The sequence below is a fragment of the Euwallacea fornicatus genome, chromosome 6, assembly GCF_040115645.1.
Source record: "Euwallacea fornicatus isolate EFF26 chromosome 6, ASM4011564v1, whole genome shotgun sequence".
Lineage (NCBI taxonomy): Eukaryota > Metazoa > Arthropoda > Insecta > Coleoptera > Curculionidae > Euwallacea > Euwallacea fornicatus.
This window is the reverse complement of record NC_089546.1, coordinates 4,769,747-4,790,224: the sequence shown is the minus strand read 5'-3', so window position 1 is coordinate 4,790,224 and position 20,478 is coordinate 4,769,747. Positions and strand designations below refer to the sequence as shown.

General features: G+C 32.0%; 1 protein-coding gene across 14 annotated transcripts in view; it reads right to left on the bottom strand.

Annotated features, from left to right (window-relative positions):
• The window catches only part of PIP5K59B (Phosphatidylinositol 4-phosphate 5-kinase 59B), a 48,876-nt gene that overhangs the window by 21,956 nt on the left and 6,442 nt on the right, over positions 1 to 20,478 (bottom strand). For 8 of the 14 annotated variants that reach the window (XM_066283332.1, XM_066283333.1, XM_066283335.1 and 5 more), the window contains exons 3-13: positions 19,626 to 19,785; positions 12,224 to 12,435; positions 10,356 to 10,497; positions 10,112 to 10,287; positions 9,791 to 10,006; positions 9,185 to 9,414; positions 8,977 to 9,109; positions 8,649 to 8,736; positions 4,232 to 4,294; positions 3,333 to 3,404; positions 1,234 to 1,470 (exon numbers count right to left, since the gene is read on the bottom strand). In XM_066283332.1, coding sequence (XP_066139429.1) covers positions 1,234 to 1,470; positions 3,333 to 3,404; positions 4,232 to 4,294; positions 8,649 to 8,736; positions 8,977 to 9,109; positions 9,185 to 9,414; positions 9,791 to 10,006; positions 10,112 to 10,287; positions 10,356 to 10,497; positions 12,224 to 12,435; positions 19,626 to 19,785 — 1,729 coding nt within the window. Of the gene's footprint in view, positions 1 to 1,233; positions 1,471 to 3,332; positions 3,405 to 4,231; positions 4,295 to 8,648; positions 8,737 to 8,976; positions 9,110 to 9,184; positions 9,415 to 9,790; positions 10,007 to 10,111; positions 10,288 to 10,355; positions 10,498 to 12,014; positions 12,436 to 18,398; positions 18,606 to 19,625; positions 19,786 to 20,478 lie in introns of those variants that run through there. The other 6 variants (XM_066283339.1, XM_066283343.1, XM_066283338.1 and 3 more) reach the window with 6 other exon arrangements.

Genomic DNA, 20,478 nt, shown 5'->3' with positions numbered 1-20,478 from the left:
ATACTGCACAGGTGAAACGAAAATGGGGCTTCAGAGTATAGTCAACATCTAATATCTCAAGAACCAATGATTTAAATTCAGCGCTTCTTGAAGGTTCTGATTGGGCACGGTTTTCTCTTTATGGCTAACAGTGGTTCATCTTATGACATATTAGTATGATAAAACAGGGTCTTCAATAAACAGAAAAATATATTCGTGGGACTAATATCACTAGATCATATTGGAATTTTTGAGATAATGATAATACCAACGGCGCTGAAAGTGACTCTTATGAAGACCAACCGTTTCATAATTTTCGCTAAAAGTAAATTGTATTGAGTTACTGCCGATTAGATCCATCATATAAATATGTCCAATACAGAATTTCATACGACAGGTAATTAACTGTTGATTTTAAAAACGTTTCTCTTCGATTTTGTTTTTTTTTCTCAATGTTTTGAAAATTCAATTAAATTTGACAACACTGTTTCAAAATCTGAATTTATCACCCAAATTAGGATCATGAAAGTAATTTACCTCACCTTGAAATCCTTAAAGTTTCTAAACTATTGATGACAAATGGGCTCTATACATAATATTCGTAATATTTATATCTGGTGCTTCAAGGAACACAGAACTCAAATCACTGCTTTACCAGATACTTGATTTTGAATTTGATTTAAAACTTCATCACGTCAAAGTGTTTCCTATCAAATAGAGTATTGTATTAAAATTATTTGTTCAAATGTCCTGATGACTTCAATGACCTGTTAATAATAATGCTCTTAGTTAAGCATGCCACATAACAATTTTTATGTCTGGGTTAAGCAACTCTGCAAGAATTAAAGCGAAAACTGCTACGACGGCCATGGGAATAACGCCCTAATAGAGAAGCAAAAATAATAAAATCAAAAGGTGCAAATCAGGATAAGTTGCAAAATAACGAAGCTGTTGCCAGTTTAATTTCCCATTTTATAACACAAGTTCAAACATACTGCTCGAACTTACTCGGAGTCTTACTAAAAGTACTTAAATTTTTATATTGTAAACACTGTTTAGGGTGTTCGGACTTCAAATGTTCTAAAGTCTCAAATCTAGCAACAACTTTACTAACATAGCCTTTTTTAATGCTCGATACCCTACTGTCCTTTCTAAAGTCTTCAGCATGCGACAATAATACCAAAGAAGATGCTACAGGGAAATTAAAAAGCCGAGAATCAATAGCACGGGGCAGCGATGAACAATGCTTCACACCTTTTCCGTTCAGATCGGATCTTTTAACTTTCGGCGTTCCCCTTGGAGGCACCGGAGGAGGCACCTTCTGCTTGGGACCCACCAAAACGGCAGGGAATATTGTTGGGGGAGACGTTATCGGAGTCGAAGAGGATGTATACGCCGGAGATATTGGCGCAGTAGTGGGAGTCGAGGTAGAAGGAGGTTGGTATGCGGGTGGGGCACTTTTAGTGCTTGGCACTGCTTCCGTAGGACTCACTAAAGGGAATTAAATTGTGTCGGAAGGCAATCCAATCAAGCAGCATGAAAAGAAATAAAGAAGGTATTTTAGTTTAACGTTTGTAGCAAAGTATTATACTATGGTACATCTAAGAAAGGGCCACATATACATGGAAAAAAATAGTGAGTTGGTCGCAGGTATCTGAAAACTCACCAGCCTTAGCCCCATTAAATTGGTTAATAACCGTATGTCCTTCAGAATTAGCTATGCAATCGTGAAGTATGATTAGTTCTACAATGTTTGCATATTAAAATTATTGTATTCCATATACTATAAGGACATGCGAATCGTCGGTTTGCAAGGGAAACATACATATATATTTTTTTATTTTGAAATTGGGGTAAAAATATATATAGGTGTGAGATGTTTTCGACATTAAATAGATTTTACCAAATTTAGAAGTTAGAAAATACTCAAAACCAGAAAAATAAGTCGTTCACTTACGACTGTATTTAATGTAGTGTAGCTTCCATTATTTAGTTTTAAAAATAAGTTCTAACTTAAAATGTACAATCAACTATTGACTCGGCGAATATGGCACCATTTAACCTATTTTTCAAATAAAGAAACCCGGCTACTGTTTCTTTGCCGTTTCATATTTTTGTTCGAGAGAGATTTGGATGCGCTTATAGCTGCCGTTGTACTTTTTCGTCAGAATCCTGATTTTAATCTTCGTGAGTATTCCTTGTTTTGACGATATTTGTTTTCTCTCGAACCTGACAATGTTATTTCCATATCACTGTTCAACCAGGTCATTAACTATTCATCAAATTATAATTTTTACTGATTCTAGAACGCTGTAACGTACAATAAGTAATTTTTTCCCCTTTTGCCAATGCCACATTCTAAGCAGGTAAACTTATTTTGTTTAGTCACCAAAAGTTGGACTATCGATGAAATACGGTTGAAATCATTTCCCTCTTTAAATCTTTAGAATAAAGTTGATCTTTGTATCTTTACTGCCTGCTAAAGTGCGAAAAGAACTCTGTTTATTCAAAAGGAAAAAACAGTTTTGATTTTTTCCAAGTTTTCCCCGAAATCTTTACGTTTTCGACCATATGAAACATTTACAGAGATTTTGCCATCACAATATTGCTGTTTTGCTTTTTGCCATGTTTTTGATATGGTTAGAGTCGTAATGTCAAATGCCCTCGCAACTTTATTTATAATATCGCGTTGAAGTTCATTCGACTTGTTCGCATATTTTAGCAAAATTTCCGAAACACCATTCCTTTCATCTTTAATCAAACTTATTTTGTTCCATTAATTTGATTTTTATTTTAGGCAACAACTCAATTTCCATGGTAAAAAATCAACTTCTGTGTTAAGAGCAAGTGCACCCAAAATTGGATTAACTATAGAGAAATTCTGAACTGTCATTAAAATAATTATAACCTATACAAATTGCTTAGGTTTTGTTGTTCTATAAAATTTGGTTTGTAAATAAATAATAAATAAACAAAACAGCCTCTTCTAAATAATGTCAATAATTTTCGCATCTGCAAAAATGTATACTTTATTTTGGGACGAAGGAAGTATTCCTTATTCTTAAAATGTTATCAAAACGGCAAGATTTATTCGGATTTAATAGCCTTTCTAACGAACTATAAAACCAGAATTGGGTGTGAATGTTTTCCTGCAAGCCAACATATTCCCACCGTGACCGATAACATGCAACCCATTTACTTACAGCATTATTTCACGGATTGCCAACAGGTTATTAAAGTCCCCAAAATTTTTCGATATCAAAAGAAAAATCATTAAATCTATCAAGTAGCCTAACCTTAACAGAATGATAATTAGAGACACAAATCTCACAAAACTAGAAATGTCTACTTACTATTGTCAATTAACTCCTCATGTCTCAGTGGTTTAGATAGCGATTTTCGTTTCGATGGGGAATGCTTCAGGGCTGCAACAAGAACACTTCCATTAAAATACCTTCAATTTTTAAAAGAACTAAGTAATCAAAACGGCAATCCAACAAAAAGTCAAAGTTTAGTTTAGAACACATTAAAAAGCAGCATTGGGTAACAAATGAAAATATACAGCAAGTTTTAAATGCACTACTAATCTATAATTTCCGTAAAAGGAGCATATAAAATCCAAACTGAACTTGAGTTAAGGCCACACACTTCTATTACCATCAAAGTAAAATCCGAGGCGCAGTCTTAAACACAGATTAGCCTTAGAGGAAATTATAGAGTTGCTCAAACATGAACATATATCTATATACAGTTTATTACCTTATGTCGCTGGCAGATTTATTTGTTAAAACAAGTTCTAAATTAAATGCAAAGAATATGTAAGAAAAAATGTGGCAAGAGTACTCGTGGAACCACTTGAAATAGTTAAAAACGCAATAAAATTAAACGTAAACATTTTAATTCTTTGCTCAACTCAAGCAGTAAAAAAAAATTAGTCACGCCAGTGCCGCACAAAGCAAATGCTTCAATTACCTGAGAGTTGACAGGTATTTTCTGAAAAAAAATTGCTTTTGGATTTTGTATTACTGCAAGCAGTTTAGATTATTTAACCTTAAAACGTATTCAGACAGTTTAAATTGAAATTTTACTTTAAATAAAATGAGTTTTTGATTAATTATCTACTATTAAACCAGTCACTATAGCGAAACGGATGTTTCAGAAATATCTGTTAAAACAACTCAAGTAAAAGAACAAAAAATTAATTGTGCGAAAACTGAACAAAACAATATAACAATGTGTGAATAAACTTTACCTATGTAGCTCGTTACCAGGGTGCGGAATTTACGATGATTGCCCTTAATTTCAGGCATGTCCACTACAACGAAGCATTAAAAACACACACAAAAATCAGAGATCTACCCAACAACACAATTACTATCGCTTAAAGGTCAGGATTAAATATGCACACAAGTAGAGAACAGGCTAACAGCCAATTTGTATTCAAATTTAGTCAAGAATATGAGTACCTACAATACTACTATTTCAACATAATGTTTATAACTGTGAGACTACCGCCTTTTTGGGTAGTTTATATTCTCTCCATTTAATGTTGGAGCTACAGTGAGCCTTAAAAATTCTCAAATAAAACATATTGTCAATTGACGGTATGTCACGCAGGCCCAAGTGCACCACTAGGAATTAATCCACTATAATTATACTTGTCCACTATTTGTGAGTTCGGGTGTCCAAAAGTAAAAAAATCTGCAAGTGTAACTAATCTAAACTAACCTAATCTGTATCCTTCTGATTTATAATTTTCTGTAATGCACTTGATAACCATATTTTGATGTAGAAATAAATAGTAGTCACAGATGAAGGTAAAAGCACTCCATGAGTTATAAAACTATTTCACCTGAAAGCGCATCGTTTAGCTTATAGTTTAAATAATCGCAAATCTCATAGCGGTTCTTGTTGTAAAAACTAGTGTCCAACATTCTCTTATGCAGATTATATGCAGACTACAACCTCGGTATTGTTTTCAAATTCTATTAAGTTGCTTTCGGGTTTTGTGTAACACCAAAACGGGTTGACATTTTTAAATCCGGGGAGGGGGGATAGACTTTACAGAAACATGTAGTATGCTCCAGCCAAAACAAAACTCAATGCACGTCATCGGCATCAGTAATGGTGCGAAGTTTAATGAATCTGCAATATAACTTGTACAAGTTAATTTTAACTACAAATAAAATTTTTACCACCTTCATAATTCAGTCGAAAATATTACCCCCGTGGCGCCAGAATAATATAAAATCTTCTTCGTTTTAACACCCGTCGGCAAAAAAGTTAATTATTTCTCAGCTTTGTTTTGGAAATACTATGTGTCATGCTGCATTAATGCCACTTCGTATTTTTTTCTTTTACATTTCGACTGCTAAATATTCTGCATTTGCAGTGTGTATACAAATCCGCTATTCATTTATTATTCTAAATCAAAAAATATCCTTTTGAACTCAAATCTATATTAGCAACCACTAATTAACGATGAGTTATGTTCTTGGGTGTTCATTGTATCTTTCTGAGGAAAACTCACTACACTAAGGAAAAAGGACAAAACAGTGGATCCATATAACCACATACTGGTGTTAGAGAAGAAGGTGTACATTTTGGTTTTATCATCGAAATTAAAATAATAGGATTGGTTTGGCAACACCGGATGCATCCGAAGTCAAGGCACACATTGATTTCTGTTTTACCAGGAACATAGAGAATCCCTATTAGTACCATCAATGAATCAATATCAATAAATAATAAAATTAATTTTAAGTATTTATTATTCCCATTATTACTTAAATGAAAATTTTTATAGCTTACACATAACGCAAATATGTTTTTATATTAAAAAAGAGGTAAACAGGGTTAAATATGCGCGGCTGTTACGACATTTAGTAACATCGAATCTAACTATGACATAAAAATGTGGTGACAATGGAGGAAATATTAAGTTTTAAGCTAATATCTTTACTTAATTTTCAAGACAATTTTATTCAAAATGTATACTAACAATAAATAAAGTATAGCAATAATTTAATATAACAAAGCGTTCAAAATCCGGAAATACTACTTATTTCAACGAGATGCATAACTGAAGTGACCGTTCAAAGATTACAAAATCAAATAGGTGTAGAAAATGTTAAAGAAATAACTTTCGTAAATTGAACCAAAGATTAAGAACATTATTTTAAACAAAAAAATCCTTACAAAAGAGATCGTAAATACAACTATTTTCGCTGAAAACATAAAAAAATCTTTTCAGAATTGGCAACGTCACATGATTTTTATTTCATTTTGATACCTCCCTAAGTAGCCGCATAAACCGAATATGCATTTTTACATGGTTTTTTTTGGTCCGATATCTGTTTACTGACGATCCAATGCTTTATCGCTTCACCTACAAAGTAAACTTCAGCAACCTTATAACGAGTCAGGTTTTCATGGTTCAGTGCGACGTTACCTCGTAAGTTGTATTACTAGTTATTAATTTAGTCTCAAATTGTTTTTAACAATGCTATTGTTGAATGATTTTAACTTTTTTTTATACGTCAAACAATCAACATCTGTTAAGTACGTTTTTTCCACACTTTTTTTTTATTTTAAACTTTTCATAACTTTTCGGTTGTCGACTTTAACGTATATTTTTTTAACTATTAGGTTTTGCACCCCTGTTGCAAGAAACTTTTTTGTTTAAAACCATATCACAAGTTTTCGACAAATTTATGGGACGGTATTGTCAACAACGAGTTAATTGGGCCGCGTGTTCTTCCCAAACGTTTAAATGCCAACATCCATTTGTTGTTTTTACATAACGAATTAAACAATCATCTTGATGATGTTCCACTAAACATGAAACAAAATATGATTTTCCAAACGGACGGAGCTCCCGCAACATGAGATAAATATACGTGATTGGCTTGATGCGAATTATCCATGATTATTCGAGGTGACCTATTGCATGATCACCTTGCTCATCAAATCTTTCATGTATAGATTTTTATTTATGGGGCTACATAAAACAGCTGTTGTTCCGCTATGAAATAAATAGCAAATGTTATTTATTAATTATTGGTGATGGTTGTTTATTTGTCGTATATTATTCATTGGGTGATTCAGCCAAGTTGTGATGACGCGGTTAACTATGCGGCTGGCGATGTCTAATCCCTACGATCTGACATTTTTGGTGAATTATTCTATTTGCACGCAAAGTAAAATAAAGACTTGAAGTGAAGATCCGGCGACTTATTTCGCCCAAGTTGTAACGCAAAGGAAATTTGATACTTAGAATTGATGCCGCAATGCTTATCATAAGGCAAAATTTACGATAATTTAAAGTAGTTGACTGGACAATTAGGAGTTTCGGAAGCTTGTACTACAATAAATGGAAACTATTTTGAGTCATTTTTGTAGACCTTTTGGCTTTATTATTTATTTAAAATTTAATGCTTATTTTAACATTGATTTTAAGTTTTCTAGACCGTAAAATAATTCGTTACGAGAATACTTTCTTTATAGCATAATACGGTGCATAATAATATATTTTTTTTTCTCAAACACGGAGCATCGTACGCTAAAATGTTAAGGGAGCTAGTTCTTTCAAAATGACGCAAGAAATTAAGCGAAATAATTTATTTACAGAACAATCAGTGATGTGTTTTGTTTTCTTAAGAAATACTCAGTGGCGTTGCGCTATACACTGATAGTGCTGAAAAATTATTCTGCATTGCAAAATACTCGGCTTACAATTCTATCGACGTCACTCAAAATATATTAAAATATTTAAAACAATTTTGAAAATAATTGAGCTTTTTTTTAGTCTTTAAAATTTTATTTCAACACTCTGTATATTTCTAACGAAACATCTTTGGACTATAGTCTATATAGTAAACAAGAGTGATTTTTTGACGTAGAATATATGGTTAACATATGGCGATTTATTTTTGGGACAGCTTGTAGATACATATGTATCATACATACATCCACATTTAACTGTTCGATATATTAAAAGGAATAATATAGATATTCTATATTCAACATACATATGGGAAGTTTAGTGTCCAAACTCTTATACTCGCAACTATTTTATTCTTGTGCCAAAGTCTATATTAATAAACCTTCAGCAAAGGATTCATTGCCGATATACAAACATTGTAAGCGCGTTTATATTTTCACCGCATTGAAGTAAAACCGGCAGATATTCTAATTTTAATTATTTTTAATAAATGTTTTAATGTTTTGATTTCTAATTGAACAACATATTGTTGTTATATCAAAATCAAATACTTTCAGATATTATGTCAGTATCGATTTGACGGTATCGAAAGTATAAATATTACATACCCAATATAAAGATTTATCTACGGAGGAACATTATGACAATTGTTACGTTAGTGAACAAAATTTATAACGCTTTCATAGAAGTATAAATTTTAAAACTAAAACTTGTAAATTATCTCTGACAAGAAATAACTTAAACAATTATAACTACAGAATTAGTTTATTCTTCTAGATTGGAATAACTCAGATATTTGTAAATCATTAAGTTTCCACGTACAACGTAAAACTTAACATTTCCTCCAAACATTTAATTAGGTAGGTACTCAATACAATTAATACACCCGCTGCACAGTATTGGGTCATGTTATAAGTATTATAGGAATATATTAAAAAGTACTTACGCGAGGGAATCTTCTTAAACACCTTCTCTGCCATAAACTTTTGAAAACGATGAGCATAAAAACTGGGTCTGTGAACCGAAACGGTATCCTAAAACACCGACGTAGAATTGTTATTATGGTATTTTATTAACTCTAAATAATAAATATTTGTTTTATCAGGGATTATAAGGATACGTTATGTGAAGGATATAGAATATTAAATTATTGAGTGGAAGAATATTAAATCAATACGACTCACATAAAGTAACTTATATTCAGAATAAAATGTAATACTACAACTATTTTTTATTTCAAAATTGGGTCTATGTCTGGGGCTAGTGCTACTTACCCCGTCATGGATCATAGATTTCCAGGTATGCTCTAGCTTTTTCTTTAACCTATAACTCTGCAATATATCGATAATACCAATGAATAAAAGCAACCGTTCTCCTTTGTCGTTTCTCGCTGGTATTCCACCTGGTCTAGAAGTTAAATTATAATTAAATTTAAATGTTAACGATTTTTTTTTTCCTGATAGTCAGGGATTTAATACTTACGGTGTATCATCGTCTTCATCTATGGGTTCGGATTCAGCCTGTATACTCTCCATCGCAGTGGAATGTGCAACTAATCGCTGCCTGTTAATAGATCGACTTCTATTTAAAGCAGCTGCTCCTATTCTGTCTTCTCTTTCCCGGTCACGCTCCTCTTGCAAAAACAAACTACTCGGTCCGCCAACGTCTCCGTCTTGCGGTATGTGTTGGAGATTAGTATGAGATTTTTTTTCCTAAGAAAAATAGTTAATATGTTATAAATTACAATGAATTATGACGTTTAGAGTAAGTATTTTTGTTGAATGGGCTCATAAATTTTTAAAATTTATGTTTAACGTCTTGAAAGTTTTGGATTGCATTTAGGATTTACCACCAGGGCAGTACACTTTTAAGGATATATTGACCAATGAATTTTCTTGGATAGTGCTAACTAGTAAATAATTTCGGTTCGGCTATATTCAATTATTGAATCATACACTATAAAAATGTTTTTAAAAATCTTGAAATATGTTTGCATCTTCGAAATTATTAACAATTATTACTCCTCGGTGATTTTCCAATTGACCTAAATTTACTAACGATCAAGTCTCTAAATCATTTATAACTCACAATTTTTTCTTTTTGGGCTTGATCTAAATTGTGAATAGCCAGTAGTAAACTGTAGTCCATAATTTTAAAACTTTCTAACACCCTACAATCTCGTTGTATAGTCTTCATTAAGGCATTATAGGTATCCGATTCCATTAGTACTCCCTCTGCATGATGTTCCATGAAATCTAGATCTTTGTATGTGGGCGACCTTTTCTGTCTTTCGGCTTTCGAAGCCTAAAATTACCGTTCATCTTTCAATTATTTTAATTTGGTTATTTAAAAATATGTAAAATATAGATGCCGTTTGGGAATTGTTTAATTTCAGCCCAATTAACTCACCTTCCGTTTATATGTGCTTCCTTTAAGGTCATATTTTTGATGCATAACTACATTACTAGGTAACAAGTTATTCATTATAACCAGCCTCACATTTTTACTATTGCATTGATAACAATACAAACCAAAAAACTTTGGTAACAGAGTCCTAGGGTTTTGATTAAGATTCATATAATAACCTGAAAAAAATTGAAACAAAACACCTTTAGAGCATTACATTCTCAACGAGGAATGAATGAAATGTTACCAGGTAAAAGTTTTTGAAGAAATTCTCCTTCTTTATGTTGAACAGTCTTTACTATAAACTCATCATCGCTAGTCAAATAAAATATAGAACCACTAGCACCTGGATTTGATAATTCTCTTAAAGGTGAATCACACATTGACATCTGCAATAAAGGATAAAACTATGATCCAGAAGATACGCTTTGATCATAAACACATTTATAACATGATAGGTGCAGGTCACAAGGATATATAGAATTTGATGTTGTTTGCCAAGTAAACTTAAATATTTAACAATTAAAATGGAAAATACGTTAGATTAATTTTGTCACGTGAAGGTAAAATTTTATTTCTTCAAGATACAAGGTAAATATAATCACTCTTTAATAGACCCAATATATCATTAGAAAAATTATGTAAAATAATTTTTAAAGCTTTATATGTGGAGTAAGCAACGTCTGTAGAGTAAATAATTATTACACTATAGCGGCTTTTTAATAAAAAAATAGATGTACCTATAACTCAGTTATTTATGAACAGATTTTGATGAACTAAAAATCGAATAAAATGATATTGTTCAGACCACTAAGTAATATTAAAGTTGATTTTTTAAATCGGACCTTATTCTGCTTTAAAGGTCAACTTCATAACTTTAAACAGACCTCTGCATTTTCTGCATTTATTGATAGAAAGTATTTTTCTGAATTTGATGAAGTACAACAAATGAATATTAAAACAACTTTTAACTAAAAAAAATTGAACATTTGAACTATACGCGCTATGTAGCCATCTGAGTTATCCTGTGGTCATCTGCATTTTATCGCATGTTATCCCATTGCATTATCCTGTGCAAAGATGCCTGGGCCATGGACAAGTGAAGCCCATTAGGACAAATTAAAACCGCCCGCAACCATTGGAATCATATCATTCTTCGTTATAATTTTCTGTGAGCAGTTATGCTTCAAATCTGATCATTGCAAATTAGTTCTTTAGGACGATAAAAATAATTATTATTGTTATTATTGGTGATAACGATCAAACGTGAATTTCAGTTGAAAATATTTAAACATAACAGTGGATTTACAGGTATGCTACAAGCATGTTTCCAAAGCAATAGGAACTTTGGTGAAGCAGTATGCCGTTATTCTACCCATTTTTCTAATAGAGAAGAACCTAATTGTAATAAATTTGAACATTTAGAAGACAACTTATGACGCTATAGATCTTTTTGAAAGCCGTTTCCAACATTCAAGACAATGTATTAGTATACTCATAGAAATAAAACTATTAAATTTTGTAATTTAAAATAGTTTTAACATTCACTTGTCATACTCATAAAATTCAGAAAACTACTTTCTGTAAAAAAAATGTCAAGAAAATATGGGGATCTATTTAAAATTCTAAAGTTAATACCCTGAGCCGAAGGAGTTAAAAAAACCAGCTGTGACGTTATTTCGTCTGAAACGTATCATTTTATTTCGTTTTTGGCTCCTCAAAATCCATTCATAAATGACTAAATATTAAGCTTCGCTCGGTTTTTATAAAACAGCCGGTATGCAGGTATAGCTTATTCATACATAGATAATCTCCAAAGCGATAGGTTTTTGTAAATAGGTATGTAAAAGTGGGTTGTATTTCAAATCAAACAATACAAATCTGAATACGTCGTAAAATCATTTACGTAAGTTCTATTCTCACAGACCAACACATTGCCACTGCAAATCACTTTATCAGAAGAATCAGTTGTTTCAAAATTGTATTTCCACATTACTAAATGTTGTTCAAAGTTATCAACTTTTGGGGGAAGTTGTGTTTATTGTACGTTCTCATAAATAGTTTTAATCATTAGATTTTTTTTTAATGCTTTGAAGCAAACAATAACTGACTCACCAGAAAATCATCAGGTTGAATTCCAAACAAATCTCTAAAATACCTAAAAGCTATGGGAGCATAATTCTTATATTTAAAATCTGAATAGTGATGAGCTGGCGTGTGATTGGAGCCTTCGGAAGGAAAATTAGTCGTTTCCACTGTCATAAAGTCCTGCATCAACAAATCCCTCTCAGGTTTGGAAGCCAACCCACCGACAGCATGTTGGATCCCTAAAATATTACAGTTTCGGATCATAACTCGTAACGACTGCAAAATTTGTAGTGAAAAGAAATAGTTTATGCGAGATAATAAATAAATAAATAACAATAAAATGGCTCAAACAGGAACTTGCAAAACGATAACATGCTGGTTCAAGGTGGCATGATAATATAACCAATGACCCCAGATTGAGTGTATATTCCGAATTGTTTTTTAATTAAACATTATTCCTAATGTATGCACCGAAGAATACTTTAGATGAGTGAACAAACCTTAGAACAGGAGAAGCGAAGAAAATGTTATTTGTGCATTTATTAGAATTACCATTGAAATCTTAAGTAGAAATATTTTTATTTTATGATAGTTGGTCATTTAAAAATGTTGAAAAGGAACTTGAAACGAACATTATAAGCGATTAAGACGATACTTAATAAATTTTGCTCGCAGTGGCAAAAACACCGACTAGATATAATGCAATTGAAAATACATAGCTTAATATGAAATAGATTCCTCACCAAAAAATACAATGATAAATGACATCATTCTTACGTCATCTAATTATCTTCATAAGTTAATGATAAACGTACGTAATTATGTAAATTCACTTTACAGGATGGGTTTTTTGATGTTTGGATTCAACGAAGAGATATCAGAAATTAGTGGAATGGTAAGTTCAATGTGGAAATAATTGCAGTTTCACGAACATCAATTTGAAAATTTGTCGACTTCTTAAGGTCGATCTAGCAGAGTTATTATTGGGCTTAGAGAAACAATGTAAATAAAGATCTTGTAGGGAATAATATTCTGAACAAGACACACTTGTCAGATTTTATGGCAAGTGTGATTTTTAAATATAGCGTTTCCACTCTACCATATTAGTGTTGTACGGGCTTATCAAGGATTAAAAAGTTAAATTTTTCAGCTTAACATGATTGGAATTCCCAACAGTTTATTTGCACTTCGCAGCAGGATTTCGTTAAAAGAAACTAATATTTATTTGACCGTCCCACCTCTTGAAGCTCGAAGTATTTTTAAGATTCTAACAAGTTTATAATAGATCCACAAATAGAAAATTGCATATCGATTAGTTTTGTAAAGATAAGTCCGAGAGTAAATCTATCAATTAACTGAACTATTAATGAATGACTATAGCACTATCGACAGCATCAGAGCAATTTCCGTTTATTAGAATGACACAGTTTCGACCATTTAAATCTACTTGTAAAGGTACAAACAAGCGAAATTAACGAAACGTTAACTGTAAAGTGAAAACTTATGTTTACCTTAAAAACATACACCTAACGTTACAGCTGAGTACATGTTAGCCACACCTATCGACTAGCTTTGCATGTAACGAGCATCCACATTTGAACTTCAACTAAGGAAACTTTGTCTATAGTAAATGAAACATAAAATACGTGAACTTTTGAATGAAGCTAGAAGTAACAAAACCGAAATGAATTGTTCCAGTGGGTAGCGGCCCCAAAAATTAGATTTCCAATGTACTGGTTTGATGTGGATTGCTAAAACTTAGAAGATGAGAATTTCTTAATCTGACTACGTTTCCACGTAAATAAATTATTAAATGTTTCGATGTTGCGAATGAATCAACACTTAATCAACTTGTTGGGAGACCATCAAATAAAGTTTGTGATATATAATAATAAAGAACCTAATTACTTTCAGCAAAATAAAGTCGACAGAATTTTACTGGCCAAAAGTTTGGATACAATTAACGGAAAGTGATTTTTTCATTGAATACTCTAGGATTCCGTGAATGTTTTCCATTTAAACACTCAAACCATTCAAAAAGAGCCGAGAAGTTAGAATGCAATCAATAACGATGGCTAAAATTTGGAAAAAAAACCAAAAATCTCAAAAACCACAAACTATATTTTCATTAAAAAAAAAAAAAAACACCATTCACTTTTATAATCATTTCTATGAATCGTGGCATCTTTTCCACCAGTTTATTTAAAGTTTCTTGTTGTATCGATGTCCATACACTTTCTAATTTCTGCCACAGTTCAGCTGCCGGTGAAGGTCACGAAATTCGGATCTTCGAATCTAAATCTTCCCATAATAACTCGATTTGGTGGAAATCAGACGACTCAGGAAACCAAATCATCTTCTCTAACGTTCCAGCAATCTATTTCTCTTCCAAATAGGTTCAACAGAGGCAAGAAGTGTGCTTGGGATTATTATGCTGAAAGACGAGCCCATGCCCAATAAGTCGGCACCGCGATGGGATGGCATTTTCGAGAAGGATTTTCTTATATTGCTCGTTAAAAATTTCTTAGATTTTGACGAAATTGCCGACATCGTGCCCCGAGAAACATACCCATACAATGATGAATGAACCACCCCCGTGCTTTACGGTTGGCACCAAACACTGCGGAGTCATTTTCTTAGATGACCTTCTTCTGACGAAAATTCATCGACGATTTCTAAAGATCTACAATTTTGATTCGTCCGTCCATAGCACATTTTTCCATTATTCAATAGTCTAATTGCGATTTCCTTGATTTGCCAATGTATACAACGGTCTCTTCACAGCAATGCATCCCTTTAATTCCCCTCGTCTCAGTCTTCTTTTTGCTGTTGTTCACGATACGAGGCTTAGCCGGGTACTTTTCAAAGTTGCTCGGATTTCTGGTGCTGTTAATCGCTTATTTCTTTTGCTGGTAACAATAACATGGGTATCTTCTTATGGGGTGGTAACTTTTTGCCGTCCACTACGAGGGCGATCACGAAAACTGCCCGTCTGATTGAATCGATTAATTGTTAATTGTACACCTTTGAGGGAAACTTTCACTCTTTTAGGAATTTGGCGATATGAAAATCTTTCGCCTTACAAAGTGATTATTGCACTTCGTTTTTCGACACTAATTTCAATCCTTTTTGCCATTTAAATTTTTTTAAACCAATGGATTGTTAAAGAATTTGTCCACGAATTTTCTAGAAAGGTTTCGACGTGTTCCGCACTTGAGCACACGTGGCAATATTTTCAAATGTTCTTTCAGATCTATTCAGATGTAAACAACCACAGTTACTTTGAACGTGGATTATAAAAGTAGCAGGTGAACGGTAAATTCCTTATTTCTGATAAGCGAAGAAAGGCCTTTTTTTATTCTTGATATACCGATTCGAGTAGTCACGAAGTATTGAGCGGATTTTTTGTCTGTTTTTAAGTGTAAACATTAAATATTAACATAAAATAAATAAATAGTCATATTTAGTAATTGGTAAACACAATTGATAAACAGTTATTCATGATTAAACAAGTGTATCCAAACCTTTGTCCGGAAGTGTACGTAAATGCACAAAAAATTTGTTGTGGCAATTTGAACCCTGAAAAACAAATAATTCCAGACATAAAAATTATCATTTTAAACCCTTTCAAACCTTACTATTAAAGGCGGGTTTCAAAAACAATAAGGTAATCTATGAAACTTTATTTCATATTTTCCCAAGACAATAAAGAAAAGTTACACCTACATCTTAGTACATTAATTACGCGGATAATTTAACGGTCGACCCAACCCAATTACTTCACTGCAAGAGTGCTTTTATTGACAAGCCACATTTCAGACATTTCAACCCTTATTTTTCAAAGACGTGGGAGGTGTGGAAAGATTAAACAAAATTTGTACTACACGACTGAATAAAAAGGGGTGGGAAGTGTACTTAAGCCCTACACAAGAGATTATTTGAAACCGTGGAATTTACTAGAAACCTTACTAATGACTGACAAAAACGAGTTTCTATTTTATCGATTGATCTTTCAAAAGAACAACAACAAAAAATACATTTTTGACTACACCACAAGTGCTAACAAACATAACAAAATATACATAGGAGAAAAAAAATGATTTCTGAAACCCTGAGTATTGAAATAATTTTATATATAAGTAAAATGCCATTCTTAGTAAGCTATAAATACTGGCTAAGAAGAAGTTTAACCCAACATCTAAAGTCCAAAAATAATTTTAACAAATACATAATCATTTTGAATAATGAAAGAATGTTTAAGGAAAATTACCGTGACGCATTTGTTCATTTTATATAACTGTTGGTTAATTATGTGTGAAGCCCGCGTAAAAAAAATCAAACGTTGTGCGAAAACATACGTGGAGTTGTAGAATCTTCCTTTTCTTATGCAACAAAAAGAAGTTCAAAATATGAAATTTTCACCCTATTCAATTTTCACATAATACACAAATACTAATGACATCCCAACATAAACAACACAAATTTTCTGCCCAGGTTTTTACGGGATTCTTATTTTTCTCACCTAATTAATCATAGAAAAAATAGTTTATTTATTCACTAAGTTCGAAAATAAGAATAAAATTAAATACTGATTTTACGAACATGTTCCTTTTTTCATATCTTTATTGTATGCAAAAATGGGATAAATCTAGTAAATGTATGGATGAAGGTTGTGTTTACAAATATAAAAACAAACTTTAAAAAGTTACATTATAAAAAAAAGATAAGCTAAAAATTAATACTTTTAAAATCACTGAACTAGGAATTTAAAGCCTTTCCGCACATATGTAATATTGTCCATAAGGGCGTATTGGCTGTTTAAAATTCTAACTACCTAATATAGGCGTTTAATAGTACAAGAAACTACGTAACTTTGATAATTATGCACCAAGTAGCGATATTTAATTTGCTTGTTCCTCCTAATCCGAATCATTAAACAGAAAAAAAAACCTGTCGCTTAAATAGTCATAAAAACTCAAATGACTCTTTGGCTAAAAACAAGGTTCATGGTTGTTTTTGATTATAGAATAACAGAAAGTGACCTTTAAAATGCAGCCACAATACATATATACAAGTTTTTTCATTGATCTGTGTCATCTAACAAGGAATGTAACAACACCCTGATTTCTGTAATTGCACCATGTATAATCGTTGTAATCCAAAAGGTTACTTAGACAAGTTTGCTTAAAATCATAACGGTATAACAGAGTTATTAACGTCAGAAAAAGGGAAGTACAAAAAGCTTCTATAAGCGGAAATAACACGAACAATTAATTTTTTAACACAAATAGCAAAAACGATCAATGAACCCAATTTATAATATTCTACAAAATTAAAAAATACCCAATAATGTCGACAAACGTAGAATGTAAATAATGAATCGTAAATTCCAATGCTAATATATCATCAATTCATGTAGTGCCTTGATCATGCGTCACCCAACAATGAATTTAAATGTGAACAATTAGCAAGTAAACAATTTTGCAATGTTTCAGTTTAATTGTCTAACCCGCCTTGGAAAATTCTCTGAGCATTCGCATGTTATGAATTGTTAAATACACAAATGATCTGATAATACCGGTCTGTTTTTGTAATCAGCGTTTTTTATGGTATATTTTTGATTTCGAAGGTTCTGTTGAAGATTTTTTTATTGCATCAGGGTCGTATTGTGAGAAAAAGCCGTTTACGGAAACCCCGACAAAGAGTTGGAGGAAACTGGTAGATTTTCAATCATAACTACAGATTTCAAAAAAATTACGTAACCAGTACGCACAAAAATAAAGACAATAATATAAGCAATTATACAAAGAGCTAATGAAAATACAAGGAAATAATGAAAAGATTAATGCGTTGTGTCTAAACGAAAAAACAAATTCGTTTAATTGTAATATAGCACGAAACGAGGAAATCCTCATCCTCCTTAAGCCTCAATATAAATGCAATTCTGTGGATACCTCTAATTAATCCACTTCATCCCTTCAGAACACCAAAAAGCAATCGACTCGATATCAACGATTACAGCATTTCCCGTTTAAATGTTTCAAGAGTTGCAGGCAACTGATCCGCAATAATTCAGTTTATTACTTAACACGATCTGTTGCAAAATTAATATTGCAATTTTAAAAATATAACACGAGTCCAAAGCAAACTCGAATTTCAAACGAAAATAAGCGAGTTAGAAAAATCATATATTACATATTACCGTTTCTGGAATCCTCACCAAACAAGTAATATAATGCAACTGATACAAAACACACCTGTTTGAATTTTCTTGTTCAAATTGGATTGATGGTTCACAAAGCTCATACAAGAAATAGTTCGAGGAAGGTATCCTGATTCAAAGTACATTATGAAAACTACTGAATATAACCATTAAAGCATCATTGAAAGGCGATAAATGTGTAAATTGATTGAGTTTGATTAGCTGGCATTCTACTAACGCAAGATTTATCCAATAACGTAATCTCGCATTATCAAAAGCGATAAGGGAAGTTAATGAATTTAATAAGCTCAAAACGTAAAAAATTGCGAAACGCTTATCTCTAATAGTTTATCACCGTGTCTATGATGTTAATACGTTCTTCTGAAAAGTGATTCATTTTCTGTCAATTTTTTTGTAAAAACATATTCATATTCTCGAATACGCATCTTAAATATTTATTGCTTATTTCACTTTACTACCTTATATGTATGTTGTTACCAATTTCGCATGTAACATGTCATAAATTACAACATAGTTGTAAATTATAGAATTAATGGGGATATGTGAAATCGAACTGGAAGTCACGAGGAAATCTGCTGTACAGGGAGAGTTAACTTTCGGAGTCGTTTAGGATCTAGTTAACGTATAAAGCATTTGAAAATATAAATGTAAAAAATAATAACACATTATCACTGGCAATTCCAATCGTTTATTAATACGTTTATATCTAACCATTTTACTCTTTAAGACAAGTAGCACTGTTTTAAATCTATATACTTAAAACCCGAAATTAATTGATGCGACTAGTATGCAGGAAAAAAGTGGATAGATTAATTTATGTAAATAACCCATCCTATGAATTTTTATTGATTTGCGGATATTTTTAAGACCTATAGGTCATTAGCAAAAGAAAATAAATACGAAAGAAACGATAAAAGTTTTTCATTCCCCCAAAAAAAAAATTAATAAAAATGCTGTAAATCGTACCACAATATCAGTCATATATCTATAGTTAAATCAAACCGAATTTGAGAATTGGTCTTAGGATATGTATAAACTAATTTAAAAATTTTAATTAAAAACTTTGACATAAACGATCTTTCCTCATACTAGTTTTTAAAATTTTAACTTTGTCCCATCAACATGTAAGTGTATCTTATCCTTATTCTAATTAGACACCTTAGGTAGTTATGTAAATTTTCATGCCTCATATTAATTCTCACTTACCCAGTTGTATAGATCCCATAATTTGGGTGGACTGGATTTTCTTATAGGTAATTTCGCCGCCCACCCCCACTCTTCGGTGTCCAATTTTTCTATCTTTCTCCCGATCCCTCTCGGCCCTTGCTCTTGCCGCATTTGAAATTGCTTTATTTTCACCACTAGCCTAATGAAAAATGAAAGAAAATACAAAGTAACATATTAAAATTAACTAATCTACAATTTTCCATGTATCTTTTCCGCGCTGTATCGGAGGAATTTTCATTGTTTTACTACAATGTTAAAATCCAGTGAAAATCGTTGCAGACTTCAGGGAAAAAAGTCTACCATATATATGTATATAGGGTGGGCCATGAATAACGCCTCGGAATATAATGGCAAAGCCAAGAGATTTAAAAATTATTTTCAAAGTATACAAAGTGTCCCAAACACACGTAAAATTGATCAAAGCTGCATTATTTTCAATGGGACCTCCTATATATTTTATCATTTTTCACTTCAACCATTAAAATAAAATTAAGTTTGATTAAGGTTTATGGTATCTAACTCTAGCAGTTTTTGAAATAATTCAGTTTTTGTGAAAATGCAACATAATTTGCAACATCCAATATTTCATCCCGTACTTAACTTTTTAAAACGAAATTTTAATAGGAAGCCAACAACAAATCAAATTTTGTACTGCAATTTTCAAAAGGCCAGCAAATTCTACAAGGTGTTCTAAAAGTAGCGTTCAATTTGTGCAACTTTCCCTGCTATAACTTCTTTAATTTAAATGGGACACTTGGTATTTTGTGCTGCTGTTAGATGCCAAATTTACATATGTACTGATTATCATTGGAGTCCCCTATACCTATCTCTA